At 39.2% G+C, this 19,534-nt stretch overlaps 1 protein-coding gene across 3 annotated transcripts in view; it reads right to left on the minus strand.

Moving 5' to 3' along the window:
- Nucleotides 1-19,534, minus strand: part of KIF26A (kinesin family member 26A) — a 115,068-nt gene that overhangs the window by 67,438 nt on the left and 28,096 nt on the right. The window contains exons 1-2 of one of the 3 annotated variants that reach the window (XM_067554974.1): nt 14,800-14,964; nt 9,773-10,273 (exon numbers count right to left, since the gene is read on the minus strand). In XM_067554974.1, the coding sequence (XP_067411075.1) occupies nt 9,773-10,051 (279 nt within the window). In that variant the 5' untranslated portion in view covers nt 10,052-10,273; nt 14,800-14,964. Of the gene's footprint in view, nt 1-9,772; nt 10,274-13,615; nt 13,755-14,799; nt 14,965-19,534 lie in introns of those variants that run through there. The other 2 variants (XM_067554975.1, XM_067554973.1) reach the window with 2 other exon arrangements.

Below are 19,534 nucleotides of genomic sequence, written 5' to 3' on the forward strand. Positions count from 1 at the left end.
TCCCCTGAAGTGCCTGCTCAGGTCTCTGATTTGGAATGCCGGCTACCCTCCAACAGGGGCATACCCTAGGGAGGATTGGTTATGCCTGTTCTATGGGACTGAAGCTAGCACAAACGGACCAGAAGGCATGGAGGAATCTGGTCTCTGGTGTGGTCCTTCACACTCGTGCAAGTGGGTGTAAAATGCTACCATTCCAATTTAGGCCATATCTACACTAGCACTTATGTCAGCAAAACTTTTGTCGCTCAGGGGGTGTGGAAAACAAAAACAAAAACAAAAAAAACACATACCCCTGAGCGACATAAGATTTGCTGGCATAAGCACTTGTGTGCACATTGCTATCTCGGCAGGAGAGGCCCTCCCATAGGCATAACGCCGCTACACAAGCACTCTTACAGCAGCACAGCTGTATCGGTAAAGCTGTGTCACTGCAGACTCATAAGTGTGGACATGGCCATGGCAGCATTCTACACCCACTTCTCACAGATGTAAGGGGCCACACCCAGTCCCAGGCAGTGGAGAATTGGCCCTGAGCCACTCAGTATATAGAGGAAGCTCTTGCTTACCTCTACCAGCTGAACAACAAGTTGTCACACAACCTCTGAGGAAGCTGTGTGCTCTCCCAGATGCCCTGTATAAATCTGGCACTAACAGATTTAGGTCACAGAGGAAAAGGCAGCCCCAAATAAAAGGAGCCCCTGCTGGACCTTCCTCCTTTAAAAATCACCGCTTTGTGGGGGATGGATTTACTCAAATGGCCACATTGGAGTACACAAAGGCTATGCTTGAATAACTGGGGCCCCTCTGCCACAAGAAAAGAAAAACCTTACATGACATCTTCTATCAGCACGTTAAAAATGAATGCAGCTTCCCAAAGCCAAGATGTGGCTGCTCCACTGCTCACTATGTTTTAAACTGCCACTTGGATCACAATTAAAAATGAACCATTCACCCAATCGGATAAAAATCGACAGCCCCTGGTTTCTTGGCTGACTCCCCTGACAGAAGTCAGAGCAGGGAAGCAAAGGGGGGCATTTACAAGCTTGTAATAATGTACATTTACATCAGCTTAGTGTTTGTTTTCCCCAGAGAAGACAAACCACAGGAAAGACCTTCCCATTAGTGCAAACTTGCAGTAATTGGATATTTCTTTAAGGGAAGTGAAGAAAGATGGTCTTATATGCACAGAACTCGGAGTCAGGAGGCCTACGGTAGTCTTCCTCTGGCTCTGCCACAGACTTCCTATGTGATTCTGGGCAAATCACTTAATCCCTGTGCCTCACTCCCCCATCTGTAAAATGGGTATAATGAAACTTTCCTACCCGAGAAACCCCTCATTAATGTTGTGAGGCGCTCAGATATTCTGAGGATGAGCACCATAGAAATACCAATAAAGAAATAAAAGGCAAAAATGACAGACACTCATTCCTAATTTCTATTTTGATCTTGCTTTGGCCTATGTGTTAAATTTAACTACTTTAAAGAAATGTTCTTAGGGCCCAACCTTCCTGTCGGGTACCGAGTACATGTCACTGTGCAGATAATATCTTGCTTAAAAATGTACATCTGAGGGGAGAATTGGGCCTTAGCACACACAAATCTACTGAACAAGGCTCTGCGACAAGCCTAAAATTTATAGTGCCCTCTGGGCTACATGCATGCTGATTCCTCACTAAGTCAGTCTACCCAAGGGACAGTTCAGTCAATAGGCAAAGCCATAAAAGAAAGAACACTAGAGTTCCAAGGCAGGGGACGGGCAGCTCATATACATGCAATGCAACTCCTTTATCCTCCATTCCATCCATATTTACCCCATTAAGGCCAAGTAGCTTGTGGCATTTACTATAGTCCTGGAGCTCAAGTAACACAGATGCAAAGCAATTTAACAGTTTTTGGTCAAGGTGGTTTTTTGTTTGTTTTTTTAAACCAGAGTCTCTGACCTTGGTATGTTAGCAGGTGGTGGGGGAACTCATACAGAAGGGGAGGGGATAAGTGATGCAAGGGATTACCACCACTGCATGGATGGACAAACTCTTCCTCTGATGACTGGGAGGGGAAGGGGCAGAGTCCCTTCCCTTATCTATCCAGTAATTTATCAGGGTAGGAACTCAGAGTTCGAGAGATGTGACAGAACAGGTGTTAAGCCTCTGTCTTTGTCCAACAGCAGAGAGCATCAGTCAGTAACCTTTCCTGTCAGCATGTGGCCCCTTTCAAATTCTGCCCTGAAATAAGAGCATGAAGTTAGACAGGAAAGAACCTACACCCGTGTGCCAGGACAAGGGACTTGCTCAGTGCATCTTCTGTCTTCATGTCACTCCCGCAAGCCTGATTGCAAGCATATGGCAATCGGGCATCTACCAGGACAAGACCAAATTTGGGCAGCCAGCCTTCATGGCTGCACCACTGGGGAAAGCCAAACAACTTAAAAGAAGGGCTAACTTTGGAGAAGAATTAAATAGAAACACTAGATAACAGTGTTATATCAAGATATGGTTTAAGAAATATACATGGATTTATTCCTCTAAAGAAATGTTTTATTCTTAATCTTACAAGCACTATTTTAAGATTCAAGGCAAACCTCTAATTATTGATTCTTAGTTACACTGGGAAATTACCTCATCTTAGTTTTAAAATTCTATTTATAAGCCTAATAATCTCATCATTGATTACTGAGAGTGTATTCTAATTATAAATCCATTACCTCCCCAACAATGAAAGAAGATCAATAATGCACATAAATGAAAAAGGAACTTAAATGCATACATTAATGCCATTTCAACTAGCACTGTTTTATACACCATCTAAAACCATGCTAAAACATTAGCAATAATATGATAAATCTTTTTCAATTAACATAGTTGATTTGACAGTATGTTCTGTAAAGCGGCAATAAATTCCATTAAATATACATACATGAAAAGCATGAGAAGTCTACGCATTCTAGCTACATACTATAAATTCTCTATTTTTTTAAATTCAAGTGCTGGAACAGAGTCATTTTGTAATGGCTTTTTATGTCTGAGTTTCAATAACTTTAAAAAAAGGAAGGAAGGAAGGAAGGAAGGGTCTCCTAAAATGGTGTTCTTAGTTCAAAGTAACAATAGTATCAAAGGGTGACAATATTCCCAACGCACGTTACATGGTCCTGGTATGTATCATGGCATTCCACCTCAGGGGTGCCATGATTAGCGCTTAGATGCTGGAGCAATGGTGGATTTCACAGGCCTTTTAAAGAGCACAATGGAGAGTCAAGCCCCACATGAGACAATTTTGTCCCCATTTGACTAATCTATAAATTCTTTTTCTCCCATCAAGTGTGTCCACCAGTCAAGGCTCAAGACTACTTGGTTGAGTCCTCCCAGTTCTGAAAGATTTTTTCTTGCACCAAGTGCTTAGGTGAAAGCCAATGATTTCCAGATTACCCTGTCAACCCAGCTAGATTATTATACTGCACCCACCTCTGAAGAACCGGTGCCTATTGCAGACTGACCCTAGGAGACTACTTCCAAAGATCCACAAGCATATAAATAATAAGTGAAAGGACTTCATTCATAATGCAGATGACATTTACAGTCACTCTGGTCTACAGACCAATGGGGCCATTGTCCGCAGCTGGTGTCTTATGCTTTTCAGGCATGTCACCAGAATGCCACAAGACAATCCAGCAAACGCCATTCTCCGGGTGGCTTATAACATCTGGGATAAAATTCCACCAGCCGAGGGATGGAGGAGGCCCAGAGGCAGACACCCTATTACATGGATGCATCAAGTCTGTTCTGACATTGGACTTTTGCCCCATCAAGCTCATGGAGCAGCATAGGAACATACCAAATGGTGAATGATCGCTATGGCCAACCATTCGGCTAAGCATTGAAGAAGGGGATATAAATAGTAAGTATATACATAGTTACAAGTGCACCATTTAGAGGGAGAGGACAAAGGAGAAGAGAGGGGAAGGGGCCTCTAAACCGGTGGAGGAGCTGACCAATAAGCAGCTAAGATAAAACGGTCCTATTTTCAAGCTTCACTTGTCCACCTATCAAGAACCTTACTACCACTGGGACATGAGTGGTAGGAACAAACATAGGTAAGTAAACCAAAATTAAGAGAAAAAAAACTAATACTGGTAGCCTGTAGTACACACTATCCAAAAATAGAACATGCAGACAACAATATGTTGTTGTAATACTTGGTGAATGACTAAAGAAAGAACAAAGTAAATTTCAATTGCAAATTTCAATAAGAAATTCTATTTTTCTCTGACAATATGGTTACTACAGTCCTACTGGAAATATCACTACAGTCTTAGTGGAATGGCCTTGAATATTTTGAGGAGTCACTCTGTTAGAGCCAACATAAAATTCCTTAATATCCAAATCAAGACAATGTGAAACAGTAACCTTCAAACCTCATGGGACGAAAAAAGTTTCAAGATTTAGACAGATTCTGTTCTAAAAATATGATATTTGATGATCTTTCTGAGGTCCAAACTCTGAAGATGGATTGCTCTCTCATGGCAAAGACCGTAGCTGAAATAAAGGGAGTGGGATGTTCTGATTAGATGCAATGATTAGTTGATCTGGGGATCATACAGTAGTGCAAGTGGCCTATGACAAAGCAGAAGAAATGGAAACTGCATGGATGAATATGAATAGGGAAGGTCCCTGTCAAATCAGTTCCACAGAGGAAATACGCAGTTACAATCTCCTTGGTGAAAAGAGGAAGATTCTCCAGCCTGATGTATATTTTATGATACACTTGTTGAGTGGGACAAAGATCCATGTAGCTGAATTTCCGTCTTTTTGGAGGTCGGGGGGGAACTTGAATAGTTCCCATGAAAACACTGTTTGGAAATGGAAACTGAGGAAACTGCTCTAAGGGAAAGTAAATTATAAAGGTTTGAAGGCAGGTAGCTTTCTTTACTGGGTGACCGGGAGTCACAATCTTATGAGACATGAATGAGATGAATTTTATGGAGTATCCTTTGCAAATAATCTCTAGTGTCCACTTATCTGCCCTTGATGGGAACAGGTGATGTCTGAGCTGACAGTTCTTTATTATCGCTTGTTGTTTTGATGGTCAAAAAAGCTAGTTTGGGCTTGTTTCTCTGTGAGAAGCTGTAATAATAATTGCTTAGCTCTAGGTAGACAGGGAGTTAGAGAGGGATATAATGCCAGCATCCCATACCCTGGTGTCTGGAGAAAGCGGAGTCCCCTTTCGAGTACTGAACAGGGAGACTGCATTTGTGTGTGTGTTTAAAGTTGAACTTTGAACCTGAGATGATCACACACAAATTGATGGTGTGCTTTCCCCTAAAAGTGAAAATATCAGACGACAGCAGAAAAAAATTATTTTTAAAATCTTATTCTTTTTAAGCTCATCTCATAGTTTTGGAGGGGTCTGAAAATCATGATTTTTGAACACATGGTATTGACAATGACGTTAACCCACTAGCGTCCTTTGCCTTCTGCGTTTTTTGAAATAACATACTGCTGGCATGTCAGCACTCCCAAAGCTCTGCTATGAGAGCATCAAGAAGGGAGATTTTTTCTTACCTGTAAATCAGGTTTCTACCACAGAACTCTCAGTAACACTGACCAGTAGGTTTCCTGCTGCTGTTCAGACTTGCTAGGCAAAGTGACCTGCCACTGGCTTCCAAGATTTTTTCCTCTCCCTCCCTCCCACACCTATGCTCCTTTGATAAAAGCACAATAGATATTATCATGATATTAGATCATTACAATGATCAGAGTTTAAAAAACCGTTACGCATCACAGGTGAAATCCCAGACTCATTAAAGTCAATGGCAAAGCCTGCATCGATTTCAATGGGGCCAGGATTATCTCTATAATTTGAAAAATTCCCCTATACTCAAAGTATTCCAAGTCCTTTCTTCCCTCTGTCTCAGGAATAAGATTTACTGTTAAATCACCAAATTTTAGCCACTGTTGCCAAATCCTCAAATAAATTTCATTCATTGTATTAATAAAAGGTCAGTGAGGCGAGCTATCAAAAAAGATTTTTAAAAATCCTTTAAAAATCCTTTCAGTGTATAACAAAGTGCTGGAAAGTCAATCTTGACATTCCCATATTTTCCACAGTCAATTATTTTTTAGTAATTTCACTAAAGAAAATATAAGTCACCCTCATTATAAAACAAAACAGAATAAAAGAAAGCTAATGAAGGGCTAAATTCTGCCTTCATATGTATTCACTTAGATCCCATTAGCGTAAATAGGAGATTCTTGCCTGAGAATTCCAGGACAGACTTTGAATTGTGATTTAAACAACCAGGACCAGATTCTCAGACGGGGTAAATCAGCATAGTTTCTCTGACCTCAAAGAACCTACCCGAGTTTTCACAGCTGAGGATCTCGCCCTGTCTGGCTTGATTTAGCAAGGTATGTAAACACATGCATAACTTTAAACATATGAATAATTCCATTGGACTTCAACTAGACTATTCGTGTGTTTACTGTTAGGTGAGTGCTTAAGCACCTTGCCTATATTTGGTCTCTTATTTTGCACATTACTTCTATTTTTCTAATAGTCCAACTTTCCAGTTCTCCCAATGAATTTTTTTAAGCAAACTAGAAGATGCTAAAGATTTAAGGAGCTGCAATATTTTTGCAATATATCATTTGTTTCTATTCAAATCCCATGTATAATGTATCTATTCAAACAAATCCCATCAATCCCATGTATAATGTCACATTGGTTTTGTTTTGGCATAAAATGCAAGGAAAAACAATTTCCAAAACATGCTCTATTTCACTGTGATGTTTTTAATGCACTTAGGATAGCTACATTAAGCTGGTTAATGTAGTATATAATACAGTTACCTGAAAATACACAGAAAAACATAACTTTTCAAGTCTCTAAAAGGGTTGCATATACAAATTCCAGCATAGGTAATCACATTTGGCATACCTAAACTTCCCCATCCAGTTCTTTATTCCTATTCTAAACTTTTGTGCAGTGATGCTATGCACTGCTAGCGCTATGTCATGTTTCATCCCAGAGATGAAATAGTATTCAATTTGTTAGCTTTGGGATAAAAAGCGCTATTAAAATATGAATAATCACACTCTTCAACAACCAGACACGAGACAGTTGTCTTAGACAGAGTTATATCACCCCAAATATTGTTCACTAGCTGGCCAAACTACTGATCATCACTAGCAGGTCTGTAGTTTTTGGAACTATTGACCAGAGAGCAATCGGTTGAAGGAACTGATCACAAGATCCTATCTCACAATTTAATTTTATCTGCATCTTTTGTACCTTATTCACTATGTTTTTTCTACCTACATTTTATTCTGTCCTGGTTCCCTAACTGTTGTTCCCAACCGTTGATCCTGAAGCATATAACTTATACAGCACCGAAAGTCCACTAGGTGCTTTAAAGATGCATCTCCGTACCAAAAGTTTACAATCCAAATTCCAAACTCACATAAAAACTGCAGAAATAAAACCAAACATGCAGCTCACTGGTGGCCACTATTGTGCAATACCTGTGAGCTAGGTTTCTTTTATTTGTAACCTTGAGGGCTTACACCTTTGCCACAGACTTGCTGTGTGACCCTGGGCTAGTCACTTAGCCTCTCTGTTGCCTGTCTTTAAAATGGGGATAAATATCTAACTCGCATGCTGTACTGAGTGTTACTTCATTAATACATGTAAAGCACATTTAGCTCCTTGGATAGAAATCTACTACTTAGAAAAGTAAAATTATTTCAAGAAGGATCCTCTCTTATGCATCCTATATAGGAACTCGAGCTGGCAAAAAGTTGGACTTTCCAGTTCATTAGAAATTTCCAAATGGGAACAAAACTTCTAATGGTCCCTTCTGGTCTTAAACTCTGTGAATCCACATTTTTCAAAATTTCGTGCAAACCAGAAATCTTCCAAAAGTTTCATTTAAAAAATGGTGCTTGGAAACACAATGTGCTTCCGGGGACCGGCAGCTGCTGAGTGAACTTCACATTCTTGTCAGTTTCACTGCTGCTGTTACACTACATCTGGCTTGAAAATGTGGAACCCCTGGGGTCACCGCCCTGTGGCAGGCCACATGACAAGACAGCCGTGGAACTGCAGATCCTGGAAGCCTGTCCCAGAAGTTCAGGGCTTCTGGCTCTGCATTATTGCACCTGGAAACTCTGAGACCCCTACAGCAGGAAGCCTGAAAACCTGTGAGCCCAGGTATGGTGGGGCTGCCCCAAAGCCAGAAAACCTAGAAGCCTGGAGTCCCCAGCCAGGCAGTCTGCATGACAGGACTGCCCCACAGACCACTAAAAGCAAGCTTGAAGGGAACCAGGCAGATTTCCCCAGGAGGCTCTTCACTCCAGTAACTGTTTCTCATTTCATCACTTCCCTGGGACACATACAGAATTCGAAAGACAGCACACCATTAATACACAATATTGTCTAGAGTTCTACCTGGTATTTAGATTGACATCATACTTTTCATTCATACAGCACCTTTCCAGACAGAGGTTCCCAAGGTGCTTTAAAGACCCAAATGAGATAGATTTACTGTAGATTTTTAATGATTAAAAATAACTCTAGCAGAAACTATCTGACTTCAATGGAGATACCGCAGATTTACATCAGGGTAAATGAGATCAGGATCTGTCTGTCTGTCTGTGTGTAAAATCATTTCACGCACCATTGAAAATCAGCCCCACCTAGGATGCAAACATAGAAGCCCTTCTGTAACAGCAATGTCACACAGCAGTGATTTTAGAAGGCAAAGTGTCCAGCTGAACTTGGCAATCAACCAGCTGAAACTACCAAACAAACATAGGCAGTGATTACATACAAGGATGTAGATTAATATACTGTAGTATGCCAAGCTGAACTTGAAATCTGTCCAGAACCAACAGCTCCAGTCTTGCAAAATCTGCTGCAGGATATTTAAATGACCACCAGTAGACTTCAATTTGTATAGATCTCATTTGAATGGTGGCACCTCCAACAGCACAGTGATGGGGTATTAATTCAGCATGAAATTTTACTTAAAAAGGAAGAGTGTCACCTACAGAGCAAATAACTTTTGGTCTGTTTTCTTGAGTGTCTTTCAATGACCAGTACAGATCATACAAAACTGGTAATGGACACGCTTTTCAAGGTAACAAGCTTCTCTATACGGCTTTTTTCCAAAGCCAAAGATTTTCCAAGTTATAGAGAGAGATACATACAATACAGGAGTTGTTTAAAACAGACATCACTAGAATTCAGAGTCAAAATACAATGGCCTTAATGGGTAGACAGTAATATACTAACATTCTGAATAGCCTTTTTCTGTAGTAGTACCTGTCCTACAATAAATTAAACTGCAGAGTTTCTATTTCTCCACAACAGTATATGAATAACTTCCACTGAATTCAACAGGGACCCAGAAATTCAGCATCATGAGTCGAATTCATCCTTGGTATAACTTCCTTGAAGTTTATGGAGTTACACCGTGGATGAATTTGGCCCTTTGTGTTTTTTTAAACCAGACACCAGGTGTGAGAAAGTAAAGATCACCATCTGTTGTATGCGAAGCTGAAATGTGTGCAAAAAATTTGCAAAAAGGTTGTTCTATCACCTGAGATCAGAGCCCATTTAACTGTTACATATGCTGGAGAAAAACAATCATAGTTTAAACTATTCATAACATAGTTTAAAGCTCCTTTCAACTCTCATTTCTCGAGACATGGTTCAAATCAGTGTGAGCTGATTCCTTTAAAAAAATCATCATCTTTTTATCTGAGTGGTGAGTACTTACTAGACAAGCTTGAGGAAGAAAACTGTTCACCCTGGAGATACTCCACATGCCCTCAAGGTATTGCTGAGCCTGGATAGTCACGGAGCTCAAAGCACCACTGAGGCCGCTGGGTGCCACAGTTACTTGAACACTGGAGTTTGGAAAACTGCTTGTGCCTTGTGGCCAACCAAGTCCCTTCTTTCTCTCGGTCCCAGAGAAAAGGTTTGTTGATTTTCCAGTCTGTCTACCAGCCTGCCCAGCAATGAGCGGCAAGTCCCTTTGGGATGACACAGTCACCATCCTCGGTAAGACACTGGTCACTGATGCAGAGCTTTGGGGGAGGCCAGGTACCTCTTGGCAACTGGCTTGATTAAGGGTGTAGATCAGTTGAACAGCTTCCTGCTTCAGCTGATTCAGGTGAGTGGCACAAATTTCACATCTGCTCTCTCCGTCATTCCTGTTTTTCTGTAAATAGTCAGGCACTTGAAGCTTGTCAAAAATTAAAGCTGATAATCGTGGGTCCTAAAGAGGGGGAAAAAAAGTAGAATAAAGAAAATCAGTCCAAGACAAATGCAGAAAAAGAAACTATAGTCTACAACTCATTCTTCATCCTTAGTGGTGGTACTTGTAATGTAGGTATCTTGCTAACTCTTAGGCTTCAGCTGAGTGCCCTGACAGACTGATAGTCCATAACTGATTAATCAGTCATAAGCAGCTTCATTTGTATAATGCCCAGCATGACAATTATTATCAGAGTTTAGCAGTGGAACTTGTGGTGCACTTGATAACTACTCATATACTTACCCTCTTAATTAACTCTCCTTTTGAAATGTGCCCACGTTTTTCATGCTCAGAAACAATGCTGTTTCTGGTGCAGACCCTACTAATGTCATAATGCATTTCAAAGGCATGCAATCATCTTAAACCCATGAAAATTAGACCTCAGAGCTCTAAACAGATTAAAGCGTGACCTGGTAAATGTTATTCAGTGTTGAATAATCAAGTAGCATCAGAAATAGTTTACGTGATACTGCCCGCAAGTGGCTCTTCTGTAAGTTGAGAACTAAACCTGATAATTGTGATCTGGGCTATGGCAATATTTCCTTATGCTAAAACTGCTTTCGTGAAAAATACATTTGGAGCCTACCGCCACCTTCAGAGGTGTGACAATGTGCATGCCAATAAGCTGATTTAAAAGCAACACCTATTTTGTTTCCACTGAGTAATCTTCCCTTTCAAAATCATTTCATGGCTGTCCAGACACTTTAAAACCCATTGCTGTGCTTCCAATTCAGAGATACAGTAATCTATCTCCTAAAACATGCAAATGCCTCTCCTTCCCAACAGACTATTGTAAGAATTAGGGAAGAGATTAAATCCAACTTTGTTGGATCTGCTACCAATACTAATGCTGTGCATGAAACTGACCAACTTCAAGCACTGATGCAGAGCTCTCCAGACAATTATGGTTCTAATGAAAGATCACAGAGCAGCTCAAGGTTTATTTGTTTAATTTAACAAAAATGTGAAAAATGTTTAATTTGCTTGTTAAGACTGAGGGCAGACAAAGCTAGTAACCTAGCCATATCGTGTGTGTGCTCACAGTGTACCCAGATTAGTACTTGGTTTTTTTAAATGTGCTACTTTATGCTAAAATGGGATTGCTCCCAAGGAAATGACCAGTTTATTGGACGACCAATTTATTCTATTTTTAATTATATTATATAAATAAAACGGTTTTTAAAAATCCTGGCATTGCTATTTTTGCTTTGTTTATTATTCTCTTTCAAATGAGATATTTCCCTGCAGTTTGAATTTTAAAAGTCCAAAAGAGCTATGTAACAATCAGGCAGAATCTTGGAATTGATTTCATCATCATCTGCTGGAGTACTCTTGCAATGTTTTCGTAAACGTATTTCACAAAATACAAACACTACTTTTGATAGAAGCCATTAAGAGTGTATCTAGCATTGCACCATTCATTAGCTAATATCATTAGCTATTGCACTTTTTTCATTATGCTCCTAAATTATTGCCCCTTAAATGAATATTTAAAAACTGATATTTCTAAGCCTTGGACATTATAAAGTATTAGAGCTTATGGCACTACACCATTAGAATGAAAAGCAAGCTCTGTTGCTACTGCTTGAACAATAATTTCCCCCAGTACATTATATTAGTAAACTGATTTATGGATTCAAATAAAGGCACTGGTTTTACTTCTGGCTCTGGTCTCTTTATGGAGCTCGAGACCCTAGTCAAATTATCTTTGAAGTTACAGCAGTTGCTTACAGTCATGACAGAGGAAGCCCTGCCCCTCCACAATCTATTGAAAGATTATAACACATAGATAAAAAATCCCAGATCTTGCAGGAAGGAGCAATTAATATTTTAGGAACTTCTTCTAACCCATCCCTAGGCAGAAATGAACCCTGACAATTAGAAAGTGAAAAATCAAGTTTCTCTATGCACCATCCTGCACACACTACTGAGCATTATATATAATATTGAACATACTCTCACTGTCTACTAAGAAAACTAAATGGTACTAAACTCAGTAGTAAGTATTCTGAGAATAGAACCTCTGGACCAACCCCCATAAACAATGACACACCTGATTAGCTTTTCTTATAGGACTGCTCACGTGAGTAACACCTACTTTCCAGGTATAGTGCCATTTAGTTCTCTTAAGAACCAATGTTACATCAGTGAGACTAATCATGTGAATAAAGTTAAACCTATGCATAAGTGTTTGCAATCTCTGGCATTATGTGACTAATATGGCAATGCTAAAATGCTATAAAATATTTAAAGTAACCAAATTACTACATGAAAACGATTTCTGATAAAAAAATGTACTTCTTCTAATGTAAAGAAATGAGCAAGCCTAATTCTGCTCTTCCTTACACTTAATTTCCAGCTGCGTAACTATTGACCTCAATAGTTTTACTCCTGATTTAAACAGTGCAAGTGAGAACAGAATGAAGCCATCATGCATGGAGGTGTGACATGATGGGTACAAGTTCAATAAAATGTGCAAAATTACAAAATTGAGATGAAACAAATGTTTTGAGAAAACAACTTCAAGAAATTAAACAGTACAGCTCATATAAATGTAGTGTAGATTTAAATAGCCTAATTAACTAAAAAAAAATGTTCTCCCATTTCCAGTGGTTGGATTTTACTGAGTAGTTGCAAGGGGCCATTTAAACTACTCAGCCAGTTTCTCTAATCACTTCTTGTAACTGAGGCCATCCCCCTCCTGCTTTTCATTGAAGGCCCAGCTGTGCAATTGGATTACTTTTATTTTTCCACTCGGCATGACAAAACCACCTGGCTAATGAATGGGTGTGAAGGGTAAAGGAAACACAAGTTACTGTTAAAAACATTAAACGGAACTTAAAAGTTAAAACCAGCCCAATTAAAGGGATTTCACTACCCTGTGACAATCCCGAGTCCTCGTGAATCTCCACTTCAATAGCCTCAGCTCTAATAAGCCTTATGGGGAAGTTACATGCATGTTTTACAGAGGGAAGACGTTAGAGAAAGTGACCAAATGTGCAATGCAAGCAAGGAGGGCGGGGGGAAGGGAAATGAGAATTTCAACCACAATTACTGCCTCACAGACAGAAGGAAAAGAGCCAGACAAGGAAGGCATGTGGCATGGTAAGGACCTCAACATTTAAGACTACATACTAAGCAGCGCTCTAATAACAACATTTTAATCTGTTACACTACAAAGGATAAAGCAATTTTCTTTTACACTGTAGACTGATATGTTGATCTTTCACTCAAAGCACATTAACAAATCATACAGTACTTGTCACACCTATCATGCTACCTCTCTATACCTACTTTGCGTACCTCATTAGTAATGAGTTGCAGAATGCTTGCATGAGCTGAATGCTACAGTGCAGTTTACATTGACAGCTTCCCCTGTTTCTGAAAACCAAATTTCATTTTTAGCTTGTTTGCTACTCTTTTTGGAATCTGGAAGTGCATAATCAACCTGCAGTAAAAGCACAATCCAGCAAACCCTTACTCAGAAGAGTAACACAGATGGTCCTAGTAGAGCCAATTGCACTGAGGGAAAGCACCTGATCCAACACCCCATAAAGTCTTGGGAAGTAAGCACTATTCACATGAATAAGATCCATGGCCCAACCCTCCCAACCTTTAAGAGAGTTGTCCTTTGCTCCCATGAGTATTCTCACTAAATTCAGTGGGACTACTCCCATGAGTGAGGATTACTCACACAAGCAATAGCTGCAAGACTGAAAAAGAAGGAAGATAGATTTCAAAGACCTTGATTGTGTTCCCATTAAATCTATGGGTAAAACTCTCATCTATTTCAACATGAGCAGGACTGGGCCCAAAGTTTGCCTTAAGGTTTTATCTTTGCTGACAGTGATAAACATGATCTAACAACAAGCACAAGTAATGAAACAGTAGTTTGAGAGAGAGAGAGAGAAGTGTGAATTAAAATTACCAATCTGATTTCCATCTCAGCTATACTGCATTTCTACTTAATCAAATTTGATAAGGACCAGTGAATTTGCAGACTATAACACTACAATATATTTCATTTGCCACAAAAAGAAAGCATGGGTTTTCTTTAGTTAACATTTTTTAAATAAAAAAAGTTTCAAAGCATCTCACAACTGTAAAATAAAAAGGGGCTGAACCAATTCCCACTGAAGCTGATAGGAATACTCCTATCCATGGAAATGGTAGTTAGATCAGGCTCTAATGCCAGAATTTTCAGAAGAACCACAATTCCCATTTAGGCATCAAAATAAGTGGCCACTTGTAAAAAAAGTCAGTTACCCTATGTGCTTTGATAGGAGCTCAGCTCGTCTGAAAATCTGGCCCCACTTGTGGGTGTTGAGCACTTGAAAATCTGGCTCTGAATGCTTTTGAAATTTTGGCCTCATCTGTGCATTCACTTACTTAAAGTCTGGAGATGGATACTTTTGTCTAGATAACCACAAGCTGTGCTGGCTATTCTTTTATTGCAAAACAGAAAAAGTTTAATCTTTAAACCTTACCTTCAGCTATTTACTTCATGTGCCCACACTAACCAACAGGAGAGAAAGAAGAAAAGCATCTGGATTCTCACTTAAGAAGCTGCAATCACTGAAGTAATACCCACCCATCTGTAACCTTATCCTTTCAGTGAGAATTTATACCTGTAGTGTGAACAAATGATGAAAGTCAAACTGCCAGCAACCATCCTTACTAATTGCCTACAGGTCTCTCCTTGTTCATATAATTCAAGTGAATACTGAACAACACACTGCATTAAACTGAATTCTTAATTTTAAAAGCAAAATATTCAATGAAAACTAAATCTCATAGTAAAGTATTCCCTTAAAGATAGACCTAGGTGTACAACATTTTTCAGTGATGTTTTCTGAGAAAGAAATATACTTTTCTCAGTGCCAAAAGATCAATGTTAATGACTTTTTAACTTAATTGCCTTTCCAGCTCTCTGCTGTGTTGCTTACAAATTAGTTTTTACCTTACATTACATTTTGCAATGTCCACTAATATCTTCTATATTGATAAACACTTTGAAGGTTGATGCTTGCGTTCAATTATCTATTCACTGACAGAAAAAAGAATACAGTGCTCAGCAAAACCAGAGACCATTCAGTGTAATCAGAAAAAGAGCACGATGAATGGTTTATTTTCAAAAACCTTAACCACATGTATCATGTAAATGACATCATAGGGCAGGCAACAATTATCCTATGGAAGGGAGAACATGAGTTATGTTTCCTCAAGTAACCGATGATGTAAACTCACAATCCTACTGCCATATATCTTCCTAGTATATATGCAATAAAGAAAAAAAGCTTGCAAAACCTTCACAAGAAAAGTATTGACTAGCTGTCACAATTTTTTAAAAAGTTAAATGTATCTGAAAATTGTAAATGTACCTGAAAATGTATCTCTGAATAGGGAGGACTGCCGGCCATATATTCAGAGCTACTAAAATGCTTGAGTTTGAAAACAATCACATGCCTTTTTTAAAGCTAAATTCTGCCCACTCTCCTCACGTGAGTACCCCACTACCTTCAATGGGACTATTCGTTTAAGGCAGGAGAATTTGACCCTCTCTGTGCAGCTGTCAATGGAATGAGTCTGCAAATTTTATTTAAACATTCATTTCATATTCAGTTTAGAGGCCAAATTCCTCAGCTAGTGTACCTCAGCATAGCTCTGCTGACTTCAGCCCGCCGATGATCTGGCCCTCTATTTTGTGTTTTAACTTTAGCTAACCCAGAGAATTTTGAAAATTTATTTGAGCACATTTTAATACCATATTTGTAAATATGTTGCAGGCCTTTACAATAACATTCATTTTTATAACAAAAGTGAAGCGCTGTGTCAAATCTGCTTGAAAACAGATGTCACCCTATACTAAAAGCTTTTGCAATGTGTTTAGTTATTCTAAAGCCTCAACTGAACTCTTTTTAATTCCATTTCCTGCCCACTTTAATGTACTTTAGTGGCCCACAGTAAAGTTAAAGCAATAGGTTTGTGTCATAAAGATGAATTGTGCTGCTGGAATGCATAATACAGTGGAAACAGGAAATGAAAGCAATCTGGTTTATTTACATCTCAGACACCCATCAGCACCTCAACCTACTTGCCATTGGTTACAAGGTCCTTTCCTGTTATCTTGTTGCATAGATCCCTGCAATGATTTGACTTGTAACCTCTCACAACCATAGGGCAGAGACTGATTGCTCAAAGATCTGTGTTTATGAATAGGTATGCTAATGCAACAAACAGCCAGGCATTGTATTTAGTGGAAAGAAAACAAAATAAAGGTAATGGTTGTGATTTAAAGTAATTAAAGACACAAACAAAATGAAGAGCCCCAAAGAGATCCGCTATCACAATTAAATTTAAGTAAACACACAGGAGCCAGACTACTTTGGAAAAACAATAATTACTATGTTACAAAATATTACTTTTAATCTCCTTCCTTTACGATCTAATTAAACAGATATTTTACTTGCATTTGATTCAATTTTACTATTCTGTGTATTCTATAAACTACACATCCAAACTAGTATGTAATTTTATGCTTATTTTAATAGAGTATGACTTCATTTTAAAACGATGACTTTTAATTTGTAAGTTTATTGTTGATTTTAAGTAATCCTTTAATTTTTTTCTCTCTCTCTATTCTGTGATTTAATGTAACTTCACAATGCAGATTCAGCACTGATTTTGTTCAGATGAAAATGTGTTCTTGCAACATCCTTTTGCTACTTTGTCTGTATCATAGTATCATCATTTATAATATAAACATTTTGGAAAATAGTTTTAAAGCCATCACTACACTTACAGCTAACCCACTGTGTCTCAAAAGCTCTCCTTTGAATCTTCATTTTCAAAAAATACTTAGACGATAACCTTTGAGAGAAATTAGATATTTTTAATAAAACTTGATTGGTTTTCTCTTTTTAATTATTTTCCTCTTTGAGGTGGGGAGTGAATTCTCACTGGTGTATTAGTGCTTTAACTTTAATGTCTATTGAATTGCATGGGAGATCATAGCATTTTTAAAGCAAATGTAATGCTTGTGAAAGGTACTAGATTGATGGCTCTGAAGACTGAAGTCCTCTATAAACCATAGAGGTCCAGAGTCTGGTATCCTTAAACATGCCAAACAGTGCCTTAATCCATGAGTAGTCTCACTGATTTCAGTGGGACTATTTGAGTAGTAAGATACTACTGAATGCAGGTAAAGGTATCAGAATCGGATCTAGAGTCAGTACAGTATGTATAATATGCACTGCTCCATCAAAATATGCTTCAGAACCTTGTTCTAGAGGAACCACCTTACCAGGGATATAAGGGATAAAATTTCAGTCTCTGTACCCATTCAGACCTTGGACTCTCTGCTGAAACTGATGATTGTAATGGTCAGTTTTGAGAGGTGTATTACGATCCGTGACTACAAACAGAATTGAGACCAACATCCCATTTCACACAGGCCACTGAACAGGTAGGAGATGAACAACTCTTTGGGCCAGCCCTTCAGCTGGTATAAAGGGGTGCAGTTCTGTATCTTTCAACAAAGCTATCTATGTTCATGCATATCAGCTGGACAGCTGGACTTTTCTATTTGTACAGTTCAAAACTTCTAGATTCCTACCTCAGTGAAAATAACGTCAGCTTGAAAAAACTGGATATGACTTTCTGGAAAAAATGCTTGGAGTACATATGCTTGGAGGACAGCTGTTCCTGTTAAACCATCTCAATCCAACTAAAATGATGCTTAGAAAAAGTTTGGAAGTTGACCTTTTTCCTACATTTTTCATAAAACAGCTCCTGATATATTTAAATTCACCTTAAAAGGCCAACACACGGCATTAAATCATACCCATTTAGTGTATCTTTCACTTGCTCATTTTATCAATTACTTTTTTAGTGAATGAACACTTGAGGAATATAAAGTAATGGCTCAGCTTTTAGAATAACCAGGCTGCCTATTGCGTATTCCTCCTAGAAGCTACAAATTGCCATATGCAGAGCATAGTTAGCACAACAGGAGGTCTATCTCTAGAAACAATGTAGCTTTCATTTGTCCTGCATGCTAATTAGAGTGTCTGCTTCACCAAAAACTGACTTGCTGGCTTGGCTTGACTTGACTTTAAATTTACAGCGATTGGGATCACACCTTCTCTGTGGGGTGAGACTTTTGCCTCCTCCTTCTCACTTGGACTTTGTTCAGAAAACTAAGCAGGAAAGGGGCAAAAGAGGGGGAGATGGAATCCGAATTCCACAGCCCTGTAGGCAAGCCACGTGTGGCTTCAAAACCATCTCTCCCAGTCCCTAGGCTGGCACAGGGTCATGAACAGGACACACTATGAGCCACTGCATAAGCATGGATCCCATGGCCTCTTCACTAGCCCACTCCCTGAAGATAGTTCTGCACTTTTCAGAGGTGGTTCAGACACCCCTTTTTCAGCCACTCCACCTACCCCTTTTCCATCACAGCCCCACTGAGGGTCTTAAGTGATGTACATTCACACTGCCAGTGCCAAATCCTCCTGCAGATGACCCTGGTGCCATACAGGTAGCTGACTCCCCCCTCCCAGTGTGGAAAGGGGAAAATAGGCAAGCAGATCATCCTCCAAAGAATCAAAGAACCCTTCGATGAAAATCCCTTGGCCATGAGACATGATCTCACGCACACAAAAGGAAGTTGAGAAAGACTTAATAAACACCCCAGTTTCTCCCCTCAGACCAGGACTGTTCTCTACAGTTTCATTAAATAGGATACTGACCACACACAAAAAAGCCCACACACACTAAGGGAACTTGGCCACACATACTTTCTCTACACAGTACCACATGAAGAGAAGACTCTAGTCTTGAAGACTGACTTGCTGTTTGTGCTCAGGTGCTATGGATGGGAGGACAGATGCACCAACAGGATACATTTTAAATGCCCTACCATCCTTTGAAGGCTATTTCAGAACCTATGCGATTCAATATCAGCAAGTTTTTCAGCCTGCATTTTTCCTGCCTTAAGTTTATGCCTTTATTCCTAGTTGTACCCCTTTGTACCACCCTAAATAATTCCTCTTTTCCTACGTATTTATAGTCTGTTATCACAGTCCCCCACATTCCTTAGCAGTTGTCTAGCCAAGATACACATTTAGCTCTGTTAATCTTTCCTTACAAATGAATCCTTCCAGCCCCCTATTCAAATCTGTTGCTCTTCTCTTCATTCTCTCCAGTTTGTCTGTAACTTTC

This window comes from Emydura macquarii, unplaced genomic scaffold, assembly GCF_026122565.2.
Source record: "Emydura macquarii macquarii isolate MOO-44397 ecotype Brisbane River unplaced genomic scaffold, CSIRO-AGI_Emac_v2 contig_1551, whole genome shotgun sequence".
NCBI classification, from domain to species: domain Eukaryota; kingdom Metazoa; phylum Chordata; order Testudines; family Chelidae; genus Emydura; species Emydura macquarii.